This window comes from Mauremys mutica, chromosome 12 (assembly GCF_020497125.1).
Source record: "Mauremys mutica isolate MM-2020 ecotype Southern chromosome 12, ASM2049712v1, whole genome shotgun sequence".
Lineage (NCBI taxonomy): Eukaryota > Metazoa > Chordata > Testudines > Geoemydidae > Mauremys > Mauremys mutica.
The window spans coordinates 52,358,199-52,385,988 of record NC_059083.1 but is presented as its reverse complement, the minus strand read 5'-3'; the positions used below and the strand labels follow the sequence as shown (position 1 = coordinate 52,385,988).

Sequence of the window (27,790 nt, the reverse complement as noted above, 5' to 3'; positions counted from 1 at the left end):
CATTTAGTTGCCCTGGTGGGATTTTCAAAAGCATTTAGGTACATAAATCTGGTGTTTTGAAAGTCTCACTAGATGCTTAAATACCTTAAAAAACCAGGCCCTAATTCCTTCTGTGAATCTAGCCCTGAGTGTCTGAGATCCCCTAAGAGGCTTTAACAATATCATCCCAGAAGGCTGGAGACAGATTCAAAAACACTATTTTTGAGCCCTTCCTGACACTGAAGGGCTTTATAAACTGCAATCATATCCAGAAATGGGTTCTACAAATGGTCCTATCTCTATAAAATTAGCCAAACACAGACCCCAGGACCAAACACTCATGAATTTGAGGTTTTAAAATATAGAGCTGTTCCCATCTCAGCTGAGATAGGGACCACGTCACCTCTAGACCATGCAGAACAATCTAGTCCCAGCAGGGTATAAGTGAAAGGCAGATTCATTGGATATCTGGCAATCAGGGTTAGCTGGGCAGCTTTGAAAATGAGTCCGCTTTGAAAATGCCAGCTGAGGGCTTTGTCCGGTGGAAAATGATCTATTGTTAGATTTTACAAATGGCCCCTCTTGACCAAACAGAAACATCCATCCCTGAGCTTTGCAGTGTTCAACAGCCAGTCTTGCATTCATTGCTGCCTAGGAGTACACAGGAATCTCCCCCACTAGGCCACTAGTGATTATGTTGGCATAAGCATCAAAGTTTGTGCCTTGTGATGGCTTCATGGTGGCCTTAAGAAATGGACTAGTGATCTTTGTGCGGTTCCTAGAACATATGTCTCCACTGAGTTTTTTAGTTTAGTGCCATCTGTAGAAGGAGAAAAATTAATATAATGGCTGAGACAGAAAGAAAGAAAGAAAGAAAGAAAGAAAGAAAGATTCTGGGTCATTCATTCCAATAGAAGCTGAAGATCAAATACTTGAAAAATGTGCAACACTGAATTCCTCGAAGATTCTATCCCTGGTGGGACTGAACCATTCTCCGTCACCAATAAAAGTTACACTTGTATTAAACCAATGGAGCAAAGAGCTAAGAAAGTGTGGACTGGTTCAGAACTCTTGAATCAGCTTCCGATCAGATTGGCAGGCAAAAAAAAAATGCATTTATAACTGTGTAACAGGCTAGATCCCCAGCTGATGTAAATTGACATCGCTCGATGGAAATCAAAGGCCCAGATTCCCAGTTGGCATAAATAGTTCAAACTACCATGAATTCAATGGAAGTGTAACGATTGACACAAGCTCATGACCTGGCTCTTAGTTTTTAGTCTTCACCTCTGGGTACCTCTTGGTGACTGACTTCAAGCAGACAGGGCAGCCTGAGTTGGAGGTTGCTCTAGCAGATGCATCCCAAGAGCTGCTGATACAATGCAAGAGGGGAAAAAAAATCTCTGCTCACCCAGAAGTGATTACGTGGTGTTAATGAAGGAACAAGCTATTCCAGATCAGCTGAGATTCTGGTGCCACTAGGCTCTTAGATATTGTAGATCATGTATCTGTGTTAGAAATCTATGTTTTATTTTGCAAACACCTGGAGACATGCTTTGGGCCTCTGCCCTGCCTTGATTGTAGCCAAGGGTCCTTCCAGGGATGCTTCCGTCATGTGAGATACAGGGCGCGTGCTGTTCTCTCTCTGTGGGGTTAGAGTTGGGCAGGTTGTCAGGGTGGTTTGCTCCAGAGGTTAAATCAGAGCTGGGCTTAAAGCCCTGGAGACTGATTTCAACTATTTAGCACCAGAGCAGGGAGATCCTGGGATGTGACTGTGTCTGACCCTGCACAAGCCAGAATCAGCTCTAGAGCTGGGAGGAGTTTTCAGTTTCTGATCCCATTTAGTCCTTTGTTTCTCAGCCAAACCTGTCCAAGGAGGTGAGAAGAGAGCGCTCATCTGTGGAGTGGATCCCTGTTTGCTAGGGACTGCAGAGAGACACAGGAAATCCACCAAAGGGACATGGAAACTGCTGCTGGATAATACAGTGATGAGAGCATGAGGCAGAGATGACCAAATAATCCTGGCATTGGAGGATCAATTTTACTTTCAATTATATATGTGAAGGTATTAATATAGAGGCAAATTTAATTCTAGATATATGAATTGTAATTCAAACTCTTTAAGACTTATTAACAAACATCTAGAGCCTGTCAGATTTCATTCCAGTAGAGAGTAAGAACCTAAATATAAGTTACAATTTTAACTCTTAGGACTTAACTCTCAATCTTGTCAGTCATCTAGATCCAGTCAGGAAAAAAGAAGGTAGATAATATTAACTTTGCATCATAAATCAGAAATGTTTGCAGGGTTTGCCAACCAAAAACTAATTTATTTTCAGCTAAAAACTACTGTAAACTGGAAATTGTACTTTGCAAACCAAAGAATATTGGGATTTGCAGATTTCAACAAAACAAAACAAAACATCTGAGTATAGAAGATACTTTCCCTGAACATTTTTGTTTTGTTCAAAAACTCATTTTCCTACTACTACTACAACCAAAAAAAAAAAAAATCTAAATGTCCAACCATCTCTAATCTGAAATGGAGCTTTGAGCAAGGGTAAGGAACTTTAGTCCTGTTCAATAATACCATAGTTTCAAAACTATTTTTTCTCTTAAAACTGGGTTTGTTTCTGTGTCAAAGGACAGTTACTGGAAGGGTAAAATTGGCTAAGCAGCAGAGCTGATAGCCACAGTTTATGTTTTCTGCACACTAGCATCTTTTGGCTCAGAGTTGACCCACCAGTTGCAGCCAGTCTAGCTCTGTGCTGCCAAACGACATACAGGAAGTAAATGGGACTAGAACCCCTATTTCCAGGTCTTGGAAGTTAACATGATACACACAGGACCAGGATGACAAAGCGTTTAAGCACCTAAAGAAGGAGAAAGGTGCCTTGTGGGATTTACAATAGCATCTGAGCAGGTCAGTTCCCTAACTCCCACTGAATGTTCACAGGATTTACCCACCTGGCTCATTTTGGACCATTGAGAAATCCCATTAGGTGCCTGTCGCCATCTTTTAATCCTGGCCCACAGGTAACACAGAAGTTGGGCTGGAATCAGGGAACCATGCTGTAGATCATATGCTCTGTGTTATGCCGGGGTCAGACTAGAAGATCAGAATGGCTTTATCATTTTTTGGCTTTAAAACCTTTGTTTCTGTGCCCTGGCCTCTGGGTCTCTGCTTCTGAGCTGTGCTGGGCTCCAGGGCGTGAGGATATAGGCATGGATAAATCACCTTCCCACAGCATCAGTCCTTTAATGCCAGTGCAGCTCAAAGCCAGCTACGCACAGCTCGTCTGCAGAGAGCAACAGGTTTGAGTCTAGTTCAGTCGCACAATGAGGGGTAAAAGGATTCTCAGATACCTGTGCCATTAGCTTCTAGATTCTGGTCTATAGATAGACATTGACCAAAACATCCTGGTGCTGGCTAACTGAATGTGTCTTCTGTTGGGAGAAAATCTACAAAGACTGGTATAGGAAGTTTGCTATTACAATTAAATATGTTGGAGGATCAACATACAAGAGAAAATTAAGATGATGAATATGAACTAGAATATGACCTGATTAAGATCTTTACTATCAGTTTAATGAGATACTTACTGCTGACTCTAAGTTTTCCTCCCTTCAGGAAAGTTTTTACTTTTCACTAAAAACCCAAAATCCATTTTTGTCTCAGTTTTTGGCAATTGAAAAGTTCTGCTGAAAACTATTCTTATCTCAAAACTCAAAAAAACTTTCTTTTTTCCATTTTCCATTTTTTTAAAAAACAATCCCAAAATGTTTGAGAAAAGCAGACGGATTCTGAGATTTGTTGTTGTTTTGCTAAAAAACCAATCTCCATTAAAAAGAACACAGCGGAAAATTTCCAGCCAGCCTTAAATGTTAAATGAATTGGGGAATATTAATATTGCCTGCTAAGAGCCTGATTTCACACCCATTTATTCTATTGCAGCTGTGTGATTTCTCTTTCAAAGGGATAGTTGTGAGGAGGAAACAGCTGAATAAACAGTAAAGTCGGCAGAACAGAGATTATGTTTTATACAGACTAGCCCCTTTAAACCCTGGTTAGAGTTGAACCAGGCAGCCAAAGCCTGCCTATACTGATCCCTTTCGGGGGCATATGGGAGCTCACTGGGAGGAGAACTCAGAGCTCCTGGCCTAGCTCCACACTGCTGCGGGCTGAGTATAAATGGTGTAAATGGGTGTGCAGAACATAAACAGAGTAAGACACGGGGCTACATTTCCAAAGGTATTTAGGTGCCTAGTGGGATTTTCAGAAGCATCTAGGAGCTCACAACTCATGGATTCCAAGGCATGTTGGGGCCCTGATGCTTTTGAGAATCGCACTAGGTCCCTCAATACCTTTAACAATCTGCCCCACAGCTCCTCTCCGAAAGCCCTTACAGTCCTAGTTGACACGGTAGAGAAGGGGCGATAGGTGTTTGAAATAGAGGCAGAAAGAGGGGAAATGACAGGTCCAAGCTCACACAGCAGGTCACTGGCAGAGACAAGAACAGAGCCCAGGTGTCCTGACAGCCGGTGCACAGCACAGAGTAAATGATACAACGTTTACTACTAGTCAATTGTTAGATGCAGGCAGAAGTGCTGCTGGGAGCTGGTGCCATAAATCAATTTGGGAGCAGGGAGCTGGCCGTCTAGGTACAGGGCTCAGGCTAGAAAAATTACACATGAGCTGCTATTTACGATTCTGGTTGAGTCTATGTCATATTACCTGCAAAGGGGGAATCAGGCTGGGTTAGAATTTTAGTTCATCAGTTTCATACCGAAGTTGTGAGCTTGTTGATGGTTGCAATAGCAAGAATTGTTGGATTTGGCGTGTGCTTTGTTACATCTGCATTTTATCAAGCCACACCAGAAGCCAAATCCTCAGATGGGATAAAGTGATGAACCTGCATTGACTTTAAAGGAGCTGATCCAATTTACAGTACTGTGGTAATGTGACTCTTTGATTGTCAGAGGCCAGGAGCACTAACAACACCTAGTCATTGTAAGTGATGAGTTCTCTGCACCTTTGACATTCATATAATGAGATATTAGGGACAGGGGAATCAGAGACATTTGTTGTAATCCTGACCATTGTCCTTCTCTTTCCCACCAGAGCCATCACACAACATACTGAGGAAGAAAATGTCCAACCAAAGTACCGTGACTGAATTCCTTCTCCTGGGATTCTCTGATGTTCGGGAGCTGCAGATTTTACACTTTGTGGTGTTTCTAGTGCTTTACCTGATGTCCCTGCTGGGGAACCTGCTCATCATCACAGCCATAGCCCTTGACCGCCACCTTCACACCCCTATGTACTTCTTCCTGATGAATCTGTCCATCATAGACCTCGGCTCCATCTCTGTCAGCATCCCCAAATCCATGGCCAATTCTCTCATGAACACAAGATCGATTTCTTATTCTGGATGTGTCGCCCAAGTCTTTTTTTTCTTATTCTTTGCTTCAGCAGATTTTGCCATACTGACCATCATGGCATATGACCGATACATTGCCATCTGCCAGCCATTGCACTATGAGACAGTGATGAACAGGAGAGCTTTTGTCCAAATGGCAGCAAGTGCCTGGATCAGTGGTATTCTCTACTCTGCATTGCACACTGGGAACACGTTTGCAATATCTTTCTGTGGAAGCAACACGGTGGATCAGTTCTTATGTGAAATCCCCCAGCTCCTCAAGCTCGCCTGCTCTGACTCATACCGCTTTGAAGTTGGGTTTCTCATCTTTAGTGTGTGCTTTGTCTCGAGCTGCTTTGTTTTCATAATTGTGCCATATGTTCAGATCTTCAAAGCGGTGCTGAGAATCCCCTCTGAGCAGGGCCGGCATAAAGCACTATCCACCTGCCTCCCTCACCTCTTTGTGGTCTCTTTGTTCCTTTGTACTTCTGCTTTTGCCTACTTGAAACCCACCTCCAGCTCAACCTCAGGTCTGGATCTCATGGTGGCTGTTCTCTATTCTGTGTTGCCACCAATGATGAATCCAATCATCTACAGCATGAGAAACAAAGAGATCAAAGGTGCTCTGAGAAAATGGATTGGTTGGAGGTTAATCAGTAAGAACAAAATGTCCATATTTCTCCTTCAGTAGCAATTTCATTCTGTTTCTTTATAAATATAATCAGCTGATGACATTATTTCCTCCATGAGAAAATACTGTGCAGTCTGTTTATGCAGAATTGGTTATTTTCACTTGTATAAATGCCAACAAACATGACTCAAGAAAAAAAGGAGTTTCTATTGATTTACAGCAATGTAAATAAGATTGTAACCTATCTATCGTATACTGCTACCAATCACCATGCTATCTGAGACCATTGCCTATAAAATCAGTAGCCATAGCAAAGTCCATAGTGAGGTCTCTGGCTCATCTTATATTTTGGGATAAAAACTAAGATTGAGGAGCATTTGTTTTTTTGTGTTTTTGATTTGTTTGTTTGTGTGTGTGTTTGTCAAATTTTCAGCTTATTTTTGCTTAACTGGTTGGTTGGTGGTTTGGTTTGTTTCTTTGTTTTAGGAGGTTTTGAAGGTGGAAAGGCCTGAAGAGATGGTGAGTGTTTGGTGAGACAGGATTTTCAATGTTTGTCCTCTCTTGGGACTGTCCATATGTCATCTTTTTGATGGGGGTTTCTGAGCGAACTGAAGGTTTACTCCTCACAGTGAGAAAAGAGAGCAAAAGAGGTTTCTGCTTGGCTTAGTTCCTACTGAAATGAATATGTACAAACGGTATCATTCTTTCAGTGGTGGAAAGTCTGTTTTAAAGAAAAGCTTTTTCCAGAGTTTCCTAAAGAAAATCTGACTCGGAATAATGAGGCCAAATTTCTATTCCATGGAAGTGACTGGAGTTTAGCCCCTCACATCAAGGAGATCAGGATTTGGCCAATAGCCTCTATACACAAGGATCCAGATTTGGCTGATAGCACTCTGGAGAAAGCGAGTGTTACAGAGATATAAGGGTCAGATTTCTCAACTCAGCTAGACCAGCTCCAATGCAGTTTAATACTGATGAGGTCTTGGCCCAAAGTCTCTGGGCTACACTCGGTGGTGACATGAACACCGGTGTAAGTTTCTTGTCTGAAGACATTTTGTTCTAGCCCTGGTGTAAGTGCAGTGCTCTGGTGTTCCACACGCCACCTCATCCAAGCTCAGAAATGATCTCAGAAGTTGGCCTGTTATTAGTATTAGAAGATCATTTTTGTGCATGGTTGTGTACACTACATATATGACAAAGAAAAGCAGAGTATGTGATTAAATAGAGAAACAGACAGACAGGACCATTCCTTCTCCTAACACACAACCTCATTTAATCATAATGATAGCTTTCTATTTGATTGTGAATTATATTAGCTAGCTAGCTAGATCATGAATAATCTATAGAAATTATTGTTCTTCTTTTCCTGTTAATGACTGTGTCTCAATCATGATTTTCTTATAAGCACTCCCTATTAAACATTATTTAGCAAAGATTTTTTATGACTATATCTTACTCCATCGCTCATTTACAAACAGCTCGTCCTAATCCACTTAGTGTTTGAACTTTAAACTGTTTTGACTGAATACATTTTTAGTCTGCTCTGGTTTGCTTCTCTGAGCAAATGGAAGTATCACAGTTGGGATCCTTAGGCCTATCCTCAGCTGATTTATATTGTTATAGCTCTATTGAAGTCAAAAGATCTCTGAGAATTCACACCAGCTCCAAACACTCATGATTATGAATATAAAACTCACTTCCTTTGAATATTCTATACAATGGTCCTAATTCCACAGCCACTTCAGCATGTTCTTAACTTTAATCATATGAGTGGCCCCATTGAAGGTTTAAAGGTAAACTCATACTTAAGTCCCTGTTGGATATGGGTTAGGGATATGGATAGGGCTTAGGCTAACACCAAACTGGTGCCAGACTCTGACACAGTCTCCATTTCTCTCCTTTCCCAGCCAACTAAAGTCCTGCAATTGGTGCATTGGAATTACTCTCCCTTTCTGGCTTCTTTCAATAATTAGGATTCTGGGACCTGACGTGTCAGCAACCTTCAGCACCACACCAATGAATGGAGTAGAGAGATAGAGATCAACTGGACACTGGCTCTCCCAGGTGAGTGCTCTGACCACCAGGCTACAAGGTAATTCTCATGTTCTCTCTCTCCCTCTCTGACCCAATGATTCTTCAATTGTTTAATCCAAAGTGGAACATCTTGAACAGGAGAGGTTGAGGGAGCCCCACATTGGAATATCCCACTGCCCAGTGCTTAGGACACTCACCCAAAAGGTGGCAGATCCCCCTTCAAATCTCTTCTCCTCGGGTAGAGGGGGGACTTGAACTGGGGTTGTTCCCCATGCCAGGTAAGTACCCTAACCACTGGGCTAAAAATTAAACAGGAGGGCCTTCTCCTTGTCACACAAAACACCACAGATGCTTGACCCAAGGAGAGGGCTCCCAGTTATGGATCACAAACAGGGATAGGTGCCACCCACCAAATTGATTTAGGCAACTATGTCTGTGAGGGAGTGGGGCTTGGCACACACCCATGTAGTCATCATCTCCCATTGGTGAGGTTAGACACCTCCCCACAGCATGCTGGCAACTGTGGATCCCATTTAGGTGTTTACCTCTCCCCATTCCCTGAATAGGGAGCCTGGGCTCTGAACACAGGCTTTGAGAATCATGGTGATTTTCTAAGTTCCACAAGTTAGGTGCTGCAACGCTCAGCATTAGGATACCAAAGGGCAAAATTTTCAAAGGCATTGAGGTGTCCTGGTGGGATTTTCAAAAGCATTTAGGTACCTAAATCTGATTGAAATGAAAGAATGTTCTGAAAGTCCCACTAGATGCTTAAATATCTCAAAAAATCAGGCCCTAATTCCTTCTGTGAATCTAGTCCTGAGTGTCTGATATCCCCTAAGAGGCTTTAACAATATCATCCCAGAAGGCTGGAGATAGATCCCAAAACACTATTCCTGAGCCCTTCCTGACACTGAAGGGCTTTATAAACTGCAGCCATATCCAGAAATGGGTTCTGCAAATGGCCCTGTCTCTTTAAAATCAGCCACACACAGACCCCAGGGCCAAACACTCATGAGTTTGAGGTTTTAAAATACAGGGTGGCTCCCATCTCAGCTGAGATAGGGACCACCTCACCTCTAGATCATGCAGAACAATCTGGTCCCAGCAGGGTGTAAGTGAAAGGCTGTTATTCATCAGATATCTGACAGTCAGTGGTAGCTGGGCAGCTTTGGAAATGAGGCCCCTTTGAAAATGCCAGCTGAGGGCTTTGTCAAGTGTAAAATGATCTATTGTTAGATTTTACAAATGGCTCCTCTCTTCATCCTTGGCCAAACAGAAACATCCATCCCTGAGCTTTACACTGTTCAACAGTCAGTCTTGCGTTCATTGTTGCCTAGGGGTACACAGGGAACATTCGCCCGCCAGGCCGCTAGTGATTACGTTGACATAAGCATCAAAGTTTGTGCCTTGTGATGGCTTCATGGTGGCCTTAAGAAATGGACTAGGGATCTTTGTGCAGTTCCTAGAAGACGTGTCTCCACCACACAAACGTCAACATCACTGGAAATATATTTGTGCCCTTGTTCTCCATTACTATAGAGAGGTCCAGGGGTATGCGGAAAGGAATCCTCTGTCATACATAGCAAGGGTCCCTCCAGGACAGGGTAGAAGCACACATCCAGGGAGAGGTGACTGAGGGAAGCTCGCACAGCTGCCACTTTGGCTTCTATATGTACTACTAAAAAATGTCGGACTTCATTTGGGCTAATCATTTGGCCGGTTAATGTTAGGATTGTGCAAAGAAAATGAGAATACAAGGGGACAAGACAGAAATCTCTGTATATTAAGTCTGGGATATTCAAAGGGGTCTAAGGATGTTAGTTGCCTAACTCTCATTGTGCAGTCAGCAGGAGTTGGGCACATAATGCCCTGAAGTCACTCTGAAAATCACTGTCACAGCACATGGCCTGTAGTGAAAGTTCACTGTATGGTTACAGATTCTGCAGCACCCACAGCCCCTTGTGTCTGCTCTAATTGCACAGGATGCTGCAGAGTCAGTCACTGGTTCCGCCAGAGGGCCAAGCCCATTCCTGGGGCATCTCCAAGGAAATCTGTAATTTTGCACCCAGGATACATTGGGTCCCTTCCGCTGAGCTGTTTTCTACTCTCTCCCCTGCTAATGCCCGGTGGTAATAATCACAGTTCTGTGCTCCTCGTGGGGGTTTCCTAGAGGATTCCCTGCTTGGTCTGATGATCTGATTGCTTTGGTTGCTCTCAGTAACTGAATCCCTGGGCTGATGCTATGTTCCTTGCACACCATGCTGTGTGCACCACGCTGTGCAGGACCCGGGAATAGATTGTGCCCCAATAAAATAACTTTAGAGAGCACGACTGTCCCTGGCCTTAGCCCCCTGTACATTTGTAAGGCGATGAGGTCTCAGTTCACACCCCATTTCCATGTGGCTGCTACAAACATTGTAGACAGGCTGGCTCGGGAGATAAGAGATGAAGTTGCTGCTTTCGCTTCTAAGTTACCTGTCCAAACCCAGCCCCACTGAGCAGTAGCCAAGGGCTAGATCTGCAAAAGCATTTAGGTGCCTAAGCTCAAAATTTACATCCTCAAAACCACTGCTCAGCTGCTGTCTAACCCTGTAAGCACCTACATTTCCCTGGATAAAGTCCTTTATGGTCTGCTATTGCAGATGTTTGCAGATGATCGTATATCAGTTGTATAAACACGAGGTTTGCTCCAATAGACTCTTTTTCAAATGATAAGTTTAATGTTTCTGAAGTTCAAGTGAAGTCCAGGCCTTAGTACTTGAGAAGATAGACATGTGGCCAAGATTATAAAGGGATTTAGGCACCTACCTTTTCTAATAGGTGCCTAGTGGGATTTCCAATAGCACCTAAGCAGGTTAGGTGCCTAACTCACATTGAATGCCCATGGGATTTAGCCACCTGGCTTACTAAGGAGTTTTGATTAATCTCACTAGGGGCCTGTTTCTATCTTTAGGTGCCTAAATCCCTTTGTAATCCTCATCCACAGATTACACAGAAGCTGGGCTGGAATAAGAAAGGCCTGATGGAGATCCTAGGGATTGAGATATGTAGGACAACAGGAACACTGGAGCTGAGGAGACTGGTCCCAGGCCTAACAGGGAAGGGTCTGTGTATCCAAGACTGTAACCAACCTGCAATATCCAGTAGGTTGAGAAAAACTGCTTAAACTAGATATTGTCTGTGTCTAATAAGGTTGAGAGTTGAGTGCTTAGCTTTTATTTTCTTTTGGTAACTTATCTGACTTTCTGCCTATCACTTATAATCACTTAAATTGTATCTTCTGTAGTCAATAAACTTATTTTTATGTTTATTCTTACCAGTGAGTTTGTCTGAAGTGTTTGGTAAATCTGCTCAGGTTACAAAGGCTGGTGCATGTCTACTTTCCCTTGAAGTAAGTGGTGAATTAATTAATAAACTTGCATTGCTCAAGAAAGAATCTTGAGCAGTGCAAGACGGTATATTCCTGAGGTACAAGGCTGGGATCTGGGGGGATCTGGCTGGTGCCTTTCTTTGTGTGATTCGCGAGTGGCTCTGGGAGCATTCATGCAATCTACCTGAGTTTGGGGCTTCACGTGCTGCTGGACTGAGTGGTAATAGCACCTGGAGAGGTTTGCTGCTAGTCACTAGCAGAGCATTGTGAGGGACACCCTGGCCTAATGACTTCAGGAGCCAAAGCAGTCCCACAGTCTCAGGTTGCACCCTGTGGAACGCTGTCACACACTCCCACTCTGCCTAGGTGCAAAGCATGGTGGGAATGCTGCATAAGGAACCAGGAATGGGAATGAGGAATGAGCATAAGGAACAAAGAAATCAAAGCTTCCATGAGGAAACTGACTGGGTGGAGGTTATTCAACAAAAATAAAATGTCAGAATTTCTCTTATGAACTTGGATTTATCTGTGTTTTTTTTAGAAATACAATCAACTGATGACATTATTGTCCCCATGAGAATATGGTGTGTGATTTTTTGATGCAAAATGTTGTATTTATTGTGGTAAATCCACACTAACTCCACTATACAAGTATAAGTAAGATGAAAATCTATCTATTTCATGCTTTTATACAGCCACCCCTTACCATGTTATCTGAGTAAAATAAAATAAAACCACGTCAAATCAGTAGAAAGTACCCAGTGGGCTTCATGGAGTCTCTGGTTCTTCTCCTTTTTTGGGGGGTCAAAACTTTGCTTGGGGTATGATGGCTTTGGGGTTTCTGTTTGTTGGTGTGACAGAGAGGGATATGACAGAATCAGATCATGAGCTCTGTTTTTTTTACTCTCTGGGTAAATATTGGCATGGTGACTGCAGAAGCCTGGGCTTGCTCAATAGCAGCCTATCACTCTTTATTCATGGCAGCTCTCCTACCTGAGATAGGTTACTTTGCTGGAAGACTATCACTCAGAGAAATCAAGACTGAAGTCTGAGGCCTTTGATTTTTGTTGCCTGCTGCATGGAACACGTTTTTGCTGTATAAGGAGTGTGCAAGTGATGGGGGTGGGGAGCATGACTGGTGGGTCTGGAAGTCTTAATTTTAGTACATGACAAAGAGACAGGGGACCTATTTAAGTGCAGAGTCCAACCCTGTGTCAGGTGCCAGCCATAATCACATGTAAGAAGGACTTGCAGCAGTTCTATCTCTCTAAAGATTCCACACTGCAGCCCATTTCCAAGCTATCTGACCACCTTCCATATAAAATCAGTAGCCATATCAAAGCCCCTAGTAGATCCTGAGAAGCTAGAGACATTTTATTCTTCCTTTCAGGGTAAAAAATATGATTGTGGTATCAGTGAAGTTGTTTGGTTCTTGCTTCTTTCTCGGATTATTTTTTATTATTATTATTTTATCTTCTGGCAGAGACAATAACAGGTAGTTCACGTTGTCATGAATAGTTAGTAAAGGGTTAAAAATAGTACCTGGTAGGCACCTGACCTGAGGACCAATCAGGGAAGAGAATTTGAAATTCCTGGGAGGGAATTTTTTCCCTCTGTGTGTGTGTGTATTGTTCTTAGCCATGTCAGAGTCTGCACCCTCACTTGAAACTGGGGGGTTTCAAAGTGAGGACCTGCATGTCTTCCCCCACCCCAAAATCCTAGGGTAGGTCCCCTTTGCTGCCACCACCGCGGTCAATACGTGGGCCGGGACACCCCTGTTTCCCCCCTGTCTCCCTTCAAAGACACTCCCTGGGAACACAGATCATTCACAGAGGAGGAACCTTCCCCCTCCCCTCTCTGCCCTCTCTCCAGCCTGCTCCGGAGAGAGAGATACCTTGATTCAAACTCCTTGAATCTCCCACACCCAGGAAAGCACCCAATATTTTTCATTTAGTGAAAAGCCCAATTTTCCAACAAAAATGTTTTGATGGAAAATGTTTAACAAGCCATAGATGCTACTGCTTTTCAGGTACTCTCAGTTCTCCTGACTGAGCGCGGAGTGTGAAAAAAACAGCTTACAAGAAGTGGAAGATTGGACAAATAACTAGGGAGGAGTATAAAAGTATTGCTCAGGCATGCAGGTGTGAAATTAGGAAGGCCAAATCACACTTGGAGTTGCAGCTAGCCGGAGATGTTAGGAGTAACAAGAAGGGTTTCTTCAGGTATGTTAGCAACAAGAAGAAAGTCAAGGAAAGTGTGGGCCCCTTGCTGAATGAGGGAGGGAACCTAGTGACAGAGGATGTGGAGAAAGCTAGTGTACTCAATGTTTTTTTTGCCTCTGTCTTCACAGACAAGGTCAGCCCCCAGACAGCTGCGCTCTGCAGCACGGTATGGGGAGGAGGTGACCAGCTCTCTGTGGAGAAAGAAGTAGTTTGGGACTATTTAGAAAAGCTGGACGAGCACAAGTCCATGGGGCCGGATGCACTGCATCCGAGGGTGCTAAAGGAGTTGGCCGATGAGATTGCAGAGCCATTGGCCATTATCTTTGAAAAATCATGCCGATCAGGGGAGGTCCCAGATGAATGGAAAAAAGCTAATGTAGTGCCCATCTTTAAAAAAGGGAAGAAGGAAGATCCAGGGAACTACAGGCAAGTCAGTCTCACCTCAGTCCCTAGAAAAAATCATGGAACAGGTCCTCAAGGAATCAATCCTGAACCACTTAAAGGAGGGGAAAGTGATCAGGAACAGTCAGCATGGATTCACCAAGGGCAAGTCATGCCTGACTAACCTAATTACCTTCTATGATGAGATAACCGGCTCTGTGGATGAGGGGAAAGCAGTGGATGTGCTATTTCTGGACTTTAGCAAAGCTTTTGATACAGTCTCCCACAGTATTCTTGCCAGCAAGTTAAAGAAGTATGGGCTGGATGAATGGACGGTAAGGTGGATAGAAAACTGGCTAGATGGTCGGGCTCAACGGGTAGTGATCAATGGTTCCATGTCTAGTTGGCAGCCGGTATCAAGTGGAGTGCCCCAAGGGTCGGTGCTGGGGCCGGTTTTATTCAATATCTTCATTAACGATCTGGAGGATGGTGTGGACTGCACCCTTAGCAAGTTTGCAGATGACACTAAGCTGGGAGGAGTGATTGATACGCTGGAGGGTAGGGATAGGATACAGAGGGACCTAGACAAATTAGAGGATTGGGCCAAAAGAAATATGATGAGGTTCAACAAGGACAAGTGCAGAGTCCTGCACTTAGGACGGAAGAATCCCATGCACTGCTACAGACTAGGGACCGAATGGCTGGGCAGCAGTTCTGCAGAAAAGGACCTAGGGGTTACGGTGAACGAAAAGCTGAATATGAGTCAACAGTGTGCCCTTGTTGCCAAGAAGGCTAATGGCATTTTGGGTTGTATAAGTAGGGGCATTTCCAGCAGATCGAGGGATGTGATCATTCCCCTCTACTCAGCACTGGTGAGGCCTCATTTGGAGTACTATGTCCAGTTTTGGGCCCCACACTACAAGAAGGATGTGGATAAATTGGAGAGAGTCCAGCGGAGGGCAACAAAAATGATTAGGGGGCTGGAGCACATGACTTATGAGGAGAGGCTGAGGGAACTGGGATTGTTTAGTCTGCAGAAGAGAAGAATGAGGGGGGATTTGATAGCTGCTTTCAACTACCTGAAAGGGGGTTCCAAAGAGGATGGATGTAGACTGTTCTCAGTGGTAGAAGATGACACAACAAGGAGTAATGGTCTCAAGTTGCAGAGGGGGAGGTTTAGGTTGGACATTAGGAAAAACTTTTTCACTAGTAGGGTGGTGAAGACCTGGAATGGGTTACCTAGGGAGGTAGTGGAATCTCCTTCCTTAGAGGTTTTTAAGGTCAGGTTTGACAAAGCCCTGGCTGGGATGATTTAGTTGGGTTTGGTTCTGCTTTGAGCAGGGGGTTGGACTAGATGACCTCCTGCGGTCCCTTCCAATCCTGAGATTCTATGATTCTATGATTCTAGTGTACAGAGGACACTCCTGCTCTAAAAACTGATGCTGTGAAAATGAAGCCCTTCTTATATACTCACCAACAGAGTCTGACACCCTTATTCATGTTGGGTATTTCCTTTTCCCCGCAGTAGTCCCATTGAAAGCCATAGAACTTCTTGGAGTAACATCTACTCAACATGAGGAAAGGTGGTAAAATCTGGCCCAAAGTGTCATTCACGTCTAGTGAATTTTACTCCCTTTAGTTCTGCAGAGACAACACAACCCTGGAGAGTCAACTACAACCTAATGCCAGTTGCAAATTGCACCTTCAATTGCACTTGAGCAATTGTGCTGATTCCCTGAAGTAACGATTCACCAGGAGCCTTGCCTCAGTGCACAGTATGGCTGCATGCAAAACCAAATCATGCATCCGACAAAGTGGGTATTCACCCACGAAAGCTCATGCTCCAAAACTTCTGTTAGTCTATAAGGTGCCACAGGACTCTTTGCTGCTTTTACAGATCCAGACTAACATGGCTACCCCTCTGATACTTGAAACCAAATCAGGCATTTTCCAACTTTCAAGTCCTTGGCTTTGCAAGTCAAATTGATATATTTTCTAAGAAAGGTTTTTGCGGGCAATTTAAAGGAATGCTTCATAGTGTTCATAGTTTTGCAGTGTTTAGGGCCAGATGGTACCATTACATCATCCAGTCCAACTATCTGTATATCACAGGCTATTAAACATCACCCAGATACCCCTATACTAAGCCCCATGACTTTAGTGAAAATCAGGATTTCAGTCGGCAGGAGACTACATTCTTGTGAGCCACTGACGGAGACCAGTAGAGCCTGAGATCCCTGGAGTGGCAGGGAATTGATTACGTGAGATGTGCCCAGATGATCCCAGCAGGAGATCTGTGCCCCATGCTACAGAGGAAGATGAAAAATCCCCAGCATACCCACCAATTTGACCTGGGGGAAATTTTCTTCCCATCTTGAATCTGGTGACCAGTTAGACCCCGAGCATGTGAGCAAGACCCACCAGTCAGACAATCAAGCAAACAAAAACTCTCATATCCCTTTGCATTAATGTGGAGGTTTTTCCCATATGTTTTTTTTTCTTTTAATAACCCCCCACCCCATGATTAATAAATGATAATCCTTTTTGTTTGCAATTGCATTAGTTGTTGAGGCGGAAATATATGTACACTGTGATGGACTCAGGCCGGAGGGATACAAGAGGGTAGTGGATGGCAGATATATCAGCCTCAGAATGAGCAGAGCCCTGTTCCCTGGATAGCCAAACAAGGGCTATTCCAGGCCAATCAAGACACCAGACACCACTTTAACTAGCTAAGGTTGTTAGACTAATGCTGGCATCTGACTTCAATTAATTTAGAAAGGGTCAGTTTAGGCTGATGGGCTAATGGAGACAGCTGGAACAATTATACTGCTTTAAAAGCTCTCCTTGCCAGTTCTCTCGAGAGGCGCCCAGGTGAAAGGAGCTGGAGGAGAGTAGCATTACTGAGCCCTGAGGTAAGGGTGAAGCTTGGGAAAAGGGAAGCACGGGGAAGTGGCCCAGGGAAGCAAAGCAGTGTCAGTGGAGGAAGAAAGTCGCAAACAGCTGCTGCCATTAGGGTCCCTGGGGTGGAACCCGGAGTAGAGGGCAGGCCCAGGTTTCCCCCTTTCTTCCCCCCCTCCACATGATCTACCAAGACCCCTCTGAAATCGGAAACAGACTTTGGTCTAGGCAGGAGACCAGGTGGTACCTAAGGAGCGCTAAGGAGCAACAAAGACAGGGCCGGCGCTTCAATTAGGTGACCCTAGACGGTCGCCTAGGGCGCCAGGATTCGGGGGGCAGCATTTTGTGTGCTCCCCACGCAGTGCACGGGGGCTTCCAGTTCCGCTCCCGTCCCATTGCCGAAGAAGGACCTTCTGCCGACGTGCCGTGGAAAACAGCAGCAGGCAATTGAGCAGCTCAATGACTGCTGCTGTCCCCTGCGGCATTTTAGCTGAGGGTCCTTCTTCGGCGGCACAATGGGAGTGGAACCGGAAGCTCCCGCATGCCCCATGGGGAGCGCACAAAATGCCACCCCTACAAAATGCCAAATGCCTACGGCACCAGAAACCCTGGAGCCGCTCCTCAACAAAGACTGTGGGTATTCCACCTCCCATACTGGCCTGTGATGAAAATAGCTCAATAAGTGGTAACCTCTGTGTAGTAGGCGAGAACCACGGAAGATTCTGTTACGGCTTAGCTCAGGCAATTCCGCTTTCTCAGCCTCCGGTTATTGTAGGACACAGCATGCTGGCTTTGACCTGCTGTAGCCGGCTGGGACTGCTGTGTGGTAAGTCCCTGGCTGTTGGCCAGGGAGGCAGCCCCGGAGGGCGGAGAGTGTCTATTGCATTATGTATGAGCTGATATGCTGCTGTTTGTATAAAATGAGCATGCTTTGTGTTTGTTTTAGGACTTCACCCCAGGCCGAGCTACAGGGCGCTGGGTCCCCGTCTCAGTAACAGCAACGCTTGGGGTCCCCGTTGCAGATGTGTCACTTTACCTTCATTAAAGCCAATTACTCTCAGTGTGGAGTCGGTCTCGTTCTTGCAGAGTACCTCGGACCCTTTTGGGCAGTAACAAGTGGCGCAGCGAGCAGGGTACTCTGGAAGACGATGCCGCTGTGGCAGAAGGTAGGGGAGGTAGGGAAGCCGTTGCTGTCCCTACAGCGCATACCGGGGTGACCCCAGACGGAACGCTGGGGGTCGGTAGCGCAGACCGTGGCAGGCTGGGCGGCTCCAGCTAACTGGCTGGGATTCCAGCAGGCAGCTGGGGTTACGTCCGAGCAGCTGCTTGAGAGCTTACAGCGGTTGCGGGCGAACCGGCAGTCTGGGACGGAGCGGCGGGCGATGGGGGAGCTAGGGTGGCTCCTCCTAACCACCCTTTGGGCCCAGGACGAGGAGGTGCTCCGCTGGCAGCGGGCCCTGGACGGGAAGGCGTTGGAGTGCACGGCGTAGGCAGAGGCCCGTGCCGGTGCCCCGGAGGTCGTTCGGACCTACAAGCGAGTGAGTTGTTTCGGCAGGGGCCAAGAGAAGGCATCCTACGCTGACTGGTCCGAGTCTGGGACAGTGCCGGGAACACCGGTATACTTCTCCGGTATGAGCTGCATCAGCTGGGTGTCCTGACACAGGATGCGCAGGTTAAGGCAGCCGAGGGGAGGAAAAGGAACACAATGAGTTAAAGCTAAAAAGCTAAAGATAAGAGACTAGCCCCAGTCAAGGACATCGCTTGCAGCTGAGACTTGGCGGACAACCAAAAAAAGGAGGGGGGCTTAACTGTGCCCAAGCCGCTGGGATGGCTGTAAAACCCGGCCAGATACTACCGGAATGTGTTAGATTCCTTTTCTCATGGGTAGAGAAACGCTACAACAAAAGACATTGGAGCTGGGGGGGGGCAAGGTGGAGGGCTGGTTAACCTCTCTCTTGTCCACTGGCAGCCCCCATTGTGTCATTGGATTCTTTTGAAAGAAGCAAAACCATTACAGGGTGATGTGCTGGTGACCTTACCCCCGAAGAGACTGGAGCTGAACCACGACTGTGTTGGGAAAGAAGGAGAAACACCCAAAAAAAAACCCACGCCATCGAAATGACTGGAGCCTCAATCCAGGACTTCCTGATCAGGAAGGACATTGAGAACTGACCCTGGTGAAGAAACGAAGAACTGTACACAGGCAGGCAGGCAATAGACAGAGAACTTGGAGAGGAAAAAAGGATCGGGCCCAAGCGGCCAGGCTACAGACAACAGCTTGGGAATTTCAAATATTCAGGGGGATACTTGGAATGGTGATTTAGCTGAAGAATGTATATAGTGCTATGTACTTGTAATTGTATTAGGCTTAAGAGCATATAAGTGGTGATGTTTTCCTTTAATGTTAAAAAGTAGGAGTTAATAGTAAGAACCCTTAAGCTGTGAATAGCTTTGAATTTAGAAGTAAGCCAGGATGCAATTGTATTATTGTAAATGATTTAATTGATGATGTAATTTTCCTTTTTGCCTGATAGTAATAAGGGTATTTGTATATTGTATGTAATGATTGCTTGCCCAGTAGGGGTAGTTTTGTTTTTGTTTTTTAGATATTAAGAAAATTGGTGTTAGCTGCATAGCATTTAATGTACCATGCATTTATTTATAGAGTTTACATTTGTGTTTTATGTTTTGTTTTGTGGTGTTTGTCTTTCTGGCCAGAATTATTGTTGTGGTGTTGTTGAGATGTTTATGTGGTTTATGTTGTGTTTTCTGCTGTGAATTCCCCCCCCCCTCAGTGTCAGTTTGATCACCTGACACATGAGGGATGGATTGGTAATAGAAATTTGTCACAGTTTGGTGAGCAATTATGAACGGGGGAGCTCTGCAGAATTTACACCATTTATCTGTTTTACCCTTGTTATATTTATGTTTGCTTTGTTTGATACTGCTGGTGTTATATGTTAAGAATTGCATGATTAAAGGTGAGCCCTAATAGATTTAGGAAATACTATTTGGTTTTGGTGCACTATTTAGCTTTGGCTCTGTTTTGTTTAACCGGTTACTGTTGTTTTTTCTGCTCTGTTCATTTGGGCGTTGGGGGTGTGAGCGGAACTGAACTTCTCGTTCGTAATTCCTCAGGGTGGAAGCCATGTGTGCGATGAAGCTCTGAGGTTGTCCTGAGATTTTACAGTCCCGCCCCCCCCCCTGTAGCGGACAATGTAATGGAAGTAGGAAAAATTTGGCTTAGACTGTAATTTTTTCTGCTCTCTGTGTAATTTTTTGTTTTGTTTAAGCGCAAGCAGACAAATGGGAATGCTGGTGCTTGTATTGCTAGATTAGCTCAAGGTTATGCTGCTGTTATGGTACTGGAGCGCTTGAGAAAGCGAGGGGAGGATTGTAGTAGGCGAGAACCACGGAAGATTCTGTTACGGCTTAGCTCAGGCAATTCCGCTTTCTCAGCCTCCGGTTATTGTAGGACACAGCATGCTGGCTTTGACCTGCTGTAGCCGGCTGGGACTGCTGTGTGGTAAGTCCCTGGCTGTTGGCCAGGGAGGCAGCCCCGGAGGGCGGAGAGTGTCTATTGCATTATGTACGAGCTGATATGCTGCTGTTTGTATAAAATGAGCATGCTTTGTGTTTGTTTTAGGACTTCACCCCAGGCCGAGCTACAGGGCGCTGGGTCCCCGTCTCAGTGACAGCAACGCTTGGGGTCCCCGTTGCAGATGTGTCACTTTACCTTCATTAAAGCCAATTACTCTCAGTGTGGAGTCGGTCTCGTTCTTGCAGAGTACCTCGGACCCTTTTGGGCAGTAACACTCTGCCACCACACTTGGAAACAGAGGTCATCCTGAGCTTCTGAGGCCACTATATCCACCAGGAAGTGTGGGACCCACAAATACAGGCTCGGAGCTTTGTCACAACACGTATTTATAACTGAGGCCTTTTTGAACTTTGCAAAAAATAAATTAATTGGTATTATGATGGTCATAACCCAACATAATATTAAAATAGTGTGGCACCACTTATATTTTAAAAAGTATAAAATTGGCTTTTGCTGCAACAAAATAAAAACAAAACAAAAAAGTAGTCGTGACACATACGACCATACAGGATAACATACACGACAAGCTTACAATTAAAGACGAACAGTGCCAGAATTGTATTTATAACTTTAAAAGATAAGGCATTAAGAGCTTAAAGTTATTAAGGCAATGCATTTTAGAAAACAGACTGGTAAATGAAAGAGTTAAACATTTAAATAAGCAAGTTATTACCTTTTTTTTAAAAACTTTTAATAAGAATTGATAAAAATTCCTATAAAGTTATTTGCCCATGTTTTTGGTATTAACGTAGTTAATTGAGGCAGTTTCCATTACTTCATATCACTTTTATTTTAAAAACTCTACTATATGAAAAATATATTTTTGGTTTTTTTTTTTTCAGTTGCTCCATTTCTTTCTGTGATGGAGGTTTCTCTAATAACTATAATCTTTAGAACAAAGAGTAAACACATTCCTGACCAGAGAGGATAGTACAAAAATACACAGATCTCTCAAGTAACTATGTAAATGCATCCCTAAGAGATGGTGGAAGAACACACCGACCCCTCGTAAAGATAAGGAGGGAATGACAGGATAATGGATAAGGATGTTGTGTTCAAACTAGCAGATACGAGGATTAGGGTGTTAACTAACAACATCTGGAGTGTAATAAATAACAATGTATAAAAGGAGAAGTCATAGGAGGGACATCTCCGTTCTGCTCTAGGCTAGGGGACAGGATCCTGGCGTCCTGACTAAACCAGTACCATTGTCACAGGCATACATGTGTTGTGTACCTGTAGCTCCTATGGGCACTAATACCGTGCTTTGTCGAGCACCTTCACCACTGAACCGAGCCTGTGGTTTTCCTTATGAATAACTTCAAGGTCTGCTGAATCAGCACGTTACACTCTCTGCTGGTGCAGCTAACACAGGAGCTCCAAGAGAAGCAGCACCAGCAGCATTAACACTCCGCAACACTTACAACACTGGTGACCCTCACCACTGGTTTGGTAAGCGGCGAGCTGCCCGCTTTATGGCTCACAACCTAAGATGGCAGAAAACTCTGAGTGAGGGAATTCCCTCATGTCACACCCTCCCCTCCCCCAGAAATCCTCACAGAGTTTGATACGGTTTGGATGCAGTAAGTAATGTGTAAGGGCCGTCCATGTGAGGTCACAAAAGAAGGTGGGGATACATGGACTGGAATCTGTAAGACTAGGGCAGAGACTGTAACCTTGAAGAATAATAAGAGTAAGAAATGTAGAATATCCCAAACTATGGGTATGGCCACTAGATGGCTATGACAACACGCCACAAAATTGTCAGGGCAAGTAGCAAAAAAAATAGAAGAAGCAACAGAAGCAACAGAGCACTGGAAAGCGCAAGCTCTGCTGGTAGGGCAGCAAGCAGTCCAGAGACATGATATGTTGCAGCAAGCACAGGGACAGAATAGAATATTGTTCAGAATCTGTAAAAAAGAGAAGTGTCATCCCCCGTTATAAAACTTGCTGGGTACAACAGGCTTCAGGTATTTATATAGTGCCTGAGGGATGGGGACAGAAATGGAAAAAGGTGGCCCTAGCAAAATTAAAAGATGGAACATGGGATGACTGGAATGGGTGTTGGAAAGGGGACACTGGGAGTGACCCAGATCAAGACCCACCAAGCAGTCCATGCTCAGGAGCCACCACGTTGTACGATGAGAGCCAGGTTCTGATAAAACCTAAACCGAGACCTAGACTGGTGCCTGTTAGAATAGGAGAAGTGAGAGCACAGGAGGGAGAAGGAGCAAACAGTACTTTCAGTAGATTGGTAAATCAGATGGAGGAGGAAACAGAACAGTTAACAGAGCACATTAGGTGACGGGGCCACAACTCTCTTGGACCAGGTCTCCCTCCCTTCCTAGGCTGATTTCTCCCCCTCCCCTCCCTTCCCCTCCACATCTCTTCTCATTTTTGCCCTCTCTTTGTTCTAAAGATTATAGTTATTAGAGAAACCTCCAACACAGAAAAAAATGGAGCACCTGAAAAAAACAAAACCAAAGAAATCGTCAAAATACTTAATGTGGTAACGTTACTTTTAATAAGCCCAGTAAATTAATTATTTTAGCCCTTCAGGAATGCAACAGCTGGAAATACTCTTAACTTTCTTTAAGGTATGGTTTCCAAGCAACAGAAAGGCTATCTCTGCTTCTAATCCTAGACACTAACTAATATTTGAAACATGGATTTTTCATATAGTAGAGTTTTTAAAATAAAGGTGATATGAAGTAATGGAAACTGCCTCAATTAACTACGTGAATACCAAAAACGTGGGCAAATAACTTTATAGGAATTTTTATCAATTCTTATTAAAAGTTTTAAATAAAAAGGTAATAACTTGCTTATTTAAATGTTTAACTCTTTCATTTACCAGTCTGTCTTCTAAAATGCATTGCCTTAATAACTTTAATAACCACCACCTGGACGTTCACTTGTGTCCGGGTGGTGGGACACCGGTTGAGCCACTCCAGGTTGGATTGCATTTACTTTTCTTGATGTCATCTCTCGCTGGCCCACTCCTCCAGCGTTCGGCTGGCCCTGTTCTTGGACCACCATTTGGTGACCATGATGGCCTCTCTTTCTTCGGAGAGGCCGGGGCCGGCCTATTGGCATTTCAATAACAGCCTGCTGGAGGATGTGGGGTTTGTGGCATCCTTCCGGGAGTTTTGGCTGGCCTAGCAGGACCAGAGGCGTGCCTTTCCCTCAGTGCGGAGGTGGTGGGATGTGGGGAAGGTGCGCACCTGGCTCTTCTGCCGTAGCCACACCTGGGGTGCCAGCCGGCGGAGGGATGTGGTGATAGAGCAGTTGGAGCGGGAGGTATTGAAGCTAGAGAGGCATCTGGCCACCAGCCCCGGGGATCCACTCCTCTGTGGAGCACACTGGGAGAAGTGGGAGGAGCTCCGGGCCCTTGATAATCTTCGGGCCCGAGGTGCTTTTGTACGATCCCGCATCCATCTCCTGTGGGAGATGGATCACGGCTCCCGCTTCTTCTACTGGCGAAGAAGAGGAGGGCAAAAAAGCACATCCCCTGCCTCTTGGCAGAGGACAGCGCCCCCATCATGGATCCGGTGGAGATGCGTGAGAGGACCCGAGCCTTCTAAGCTGGCCTTTTCTCCCCGCATCCAGCCAACGCCGATGCCTGAGGAGCGCTTTGGGACGGACTCCCAACAGTCAGCACGGGCGACCGAGACCGGCTGGAGCTGCCTCTCACTCTGGCCAAATTCTCGGAAGCCCTCTGTCTCACGCCCACTAATAAATCTCCAGGCATGGACGGGCTGACCGTGGAGTTCTACCACGTGTTCTGGGATGTCCTCGGCCCAGAACTTGCCATTGTCTGGGCCGAGTTCTTGGAGAGCGGGGTCCTCCCTCTTTAGTGCTTATTGCCGAAGAAGGGGGACCGCCGCGATCTCCGGAATTGGCGTCCCGTCTCGCTCCTCAGCACGGACTATAAGGTCGTGGCGAAGGCCATCTCACTGCGGCTGCGGTCCGTGCTGGTGGACATGGTCCATCCAGACCAGACCTACACTGTCCCGGGCCGTACCATCTTTTACAGTCTTTATCTAGTCCGGGATCTCTTGGAGCTTGGGTGTAGGGATGGTCTGTCGTTCGCCCTCCTGTCCTTGGATCAGGAGAAGGCGTTTGACCGGATGGACCACGGGTATCTCCTGGGCACTCTGCGGGCTTTTGGCTTCAGACCCCAGTTTGTGGGATTTCTCCAGGTGCTGTATGCCTCCGCAGAGAGTTTGGTCAAGCTCAGTTGGACCCTGACCGCACCTGTCAGCTTCGGGCGAGGGATGCATCAAGGCTGCCTGCTGTTGCGTCAGCTGTACACTCTGGCCATCGAGCCCTTCCTTTGTCTCTTTCACAAGAGGTTGACGGGGTTGGTGCTCCGTGAGCCGGAGGTGCGGCTGGTTCTGGCAGCATACACCGACGACGTGCTCCTTGTGGTCCAGGACCTGGATGACCTGGTGCGGGTGGAGGCTTGTCAAGCTGTTTATTTGGCAGCCTCCTCCCCCCGGGTCAACTGGGTCAAGAGCTCTGGCCTGGTGGTTGGGGCCAGGTGGCGGGCGAGCCCCCTCCCACCCGTGCTTCGGTGGAGCGCGGGTCCACTGCCATTCGGTGGAGCGCGGGTCCACTGCTCTATCTTGGTGTTTATTTCTCAGCCACAAATCCATCTCCGCAGTAGAACTGGCACAGTTTAGAAAGCAGGGTGACTGGGCGGTTGCGGAGCTGGACGGGACTGCTCCGGTGCCTCTCCCTCCGGGGGAGAGCACTGGTGCTTAACCAACTGGTCCTGTCCATGCTCTGGCACCAACTCAACACCCTGTGCTCACCCCCGGTGTTCCTGGCCAATCTCCAGAGGTTGGTTCTGGGTTTTTTTTGGCCGGGACTGCACTGGGTCTCTGCGGGGGTTCTCCATCTCCCCTTGGAGGAGGGTGGACAGGGCCTGACGTGCATGCCCTTCCGCCTCCGGGCTTTCCAGAGATTCCTTTATAGTGCGGGTGCCTCGGCGTGGAGCACATTGGCGCACGCCTTCCTCTGCCGCCTGCGAGGGCTCCGATACGACCGGCAGCTCTTTTTTCTCCATCTTAGAGGTCTTCCACGAGACCTCTCCGAGCTGCCGGTCTTCTGCCAGGACCTCCTCCGGACCTGGAGGCTGGTTTCAGCAACCAGGTCCTTTGCGGACACCTAGGGGGTAGATCTCCTCATGGAGCCCCTGTTATACAATCTCCATCTTCGTGTGCAGGTGGCAGAGTCCTCCTCGGTGTGCCGGAGGTTGGTCCTGGCAGGAGTCACCAAGATCGCAGACCTCCTGGACTACGACCTGGGGATTTGGGTGGATCCCCAGGCGCTTGGTCAGCGCATAGGGCTCTCCACCCTTACGACCCCCGGCGCGTACTCCAGGAGGTGGAGGCAGCCCTGCCTCCCACAGCTCAGTTCTTCCTCGAGCGGGTCCTGCGAGAGGGCGACCCCACCCGCCCCTCACTCCGGGCCCTCCAGACTTTCCATCGGCCCTGCCCCATGAGCCTTCCTGGCCTTTCCAAACCGCGCCACAGGACCATCAGTACATGGTCATGCTGCACACACTTCACTACCCCACCCTCGTGTCCCACCCAGCCACCAAGTGGAGGGACCTTTTACCAGCAGCGGCTGGTGGGGAACCCCGGTGGGCCAGTTTCTATTCCCCCTTAGTCCCGCAGCCCGCTGGGGATATCAGCTGGCGGCTCCTGCATGGAGCTGTGAGCACGGGCGTGTACTTGGCACGGTTTACCACTGTCCCTGATGCCTGTCCCTTCTGCAGCATGAGAGTGACCCTGGTGCACGCGTACCTTCAGTGCGCCAGGCTGCAGCCCCTTTTCCAGCTCCTTCAGAATCTCTTATTGAGGTTCTGGCTGCACTTCTCCACACATTTATTTTTCTATGCTCACCCGATCAGAGGCCCCACGAAGTCGCGGGACCACCTTGTCAACCTCCTCCTCGCTATGGCCAAGGTGCCCATTCGTAACACCAGAGAGGAGAGGTTGGCGGGGGGGGGGGGGGCTGCGACTGTGGGGCCGTTTTTTGTTCTTTCATCCGTTCACGTATCTGGGCAGAGTTCCTCTGGGCAGCATCCGCTGGCTCCCTTGACGCCTTTGAGGAGCAGTGGGCATTGTCCGGGGTTCTCTGCTCGGTGTCCCCATCAAGTTCCCTTCATTTAGCCCTATGACCTCACTCCTGATCCTGTTTTTTTCATTAGTTGTCCCCCATACTTAATTGATATCACAGACCTGTGGATCCTCCCCTTAGGCTGGGGGGAGGTCCTTTAGCAGTGGGCGGGCTTCGCCCACCCACTTCCTGGATACCAACAGGACTACCCTCTTATATCCTTCTGACCTGAGTCCATCACAGTGTACATATATTTCCGCCTCAACAACTAATGCAATTGCAAACAAAAAGGATTATCATTTATTAATCATGGGGGGTGGGGTTATTTAAAGAAAAAAAAACTATAGGGGAAAAACCTCCACATTAATGCAAAGGGATATGAGAGTTTTTGTTTGCTTGATTGCACTGCTCTACAGGCAAAATGCTTCTGAAATAAATGTAGTCAAACTTTACTAATTCTGGGTCACTGAGAATGAAAATGATGCTTAAAATTGTTGATTGGCTCTAGTTTTCAAGGTATGCTATTGGGTCAGTATATACGACCCTTGACTTGGGAATAGTGGAGGATAAGTGAGTTATAAAGGGAAGGGATCTCAATTTAAACCAGAAATGACTAAAATACATCTTTGACTGGATCTATGAATAAATCTATGACTGGGTTTGGACAGTACTTGCTTTTTAGGCAAAACAATGAATGATGCAATCTAAAGCTGGTAGTGCGTCATACATGATATGAATTGCATCATGTTATTCCTAGAAGTCATGGATGATGCAATCATAACGAAGCTTACATTACTCTGCTGAACAAATTGCCCTATATCAGCTCTAGAAATCATCCAGTGTCATGCTCTCTTATTTGTCAGTGTTTGATTTTGCAAAGGGACACATTTCTGTTTAGCCAAAGTGAGCAGAGATGCCTCGTACTTGTGTGAACAGTGCAGATAAATTCTGCTATGTTTGTGGTGAAGTGACTTTTGCATCACAAAAGCGCAGTATAACCACTAAGGTTAAGAAAGCCTATCACCTTTATTTTGGCTGCAAAATTGGAGATCAGGACAAGAGGTGGGCCCCACACATATGCTGCAACACTTGTGCAACAAATCTTCGCCAGTGGTTGAACAG

General features: G+C 46.1%; 1 protein-coding gene across 1 annotated transcript; it reads left to right on the top strand.

Annotated features, from left to right (window-relative positions):
• Positions 1 to 5,130: 5,130 nt before the first annotated feature.
• LOC123345332 (olfactory receptor 14A16-like) lies at positions 5,131 to 6,090 on the top strand. Its single transcript, XM_044982122.1, has one exon. It carries the CDS (start codon positions 5,131 to 5,133, stop codon positions 6,088 to 6,090), a length of 960 nt encoding a protein of 319 aa, XP_044838057.1.
• Positions 6,091 to 27,790: the final 21,700 nt, after the last annotated feature.

What these genes read in the sequence shown, in the direction of transcription:
- LOC123345332 (XM_044982122.1), top strand. Translation starts at nt 5,131, where the DNA reads ATGTCCAACCAAAGTACCGTGACTGAATTCCTTCTCCTGGGATTCTCT.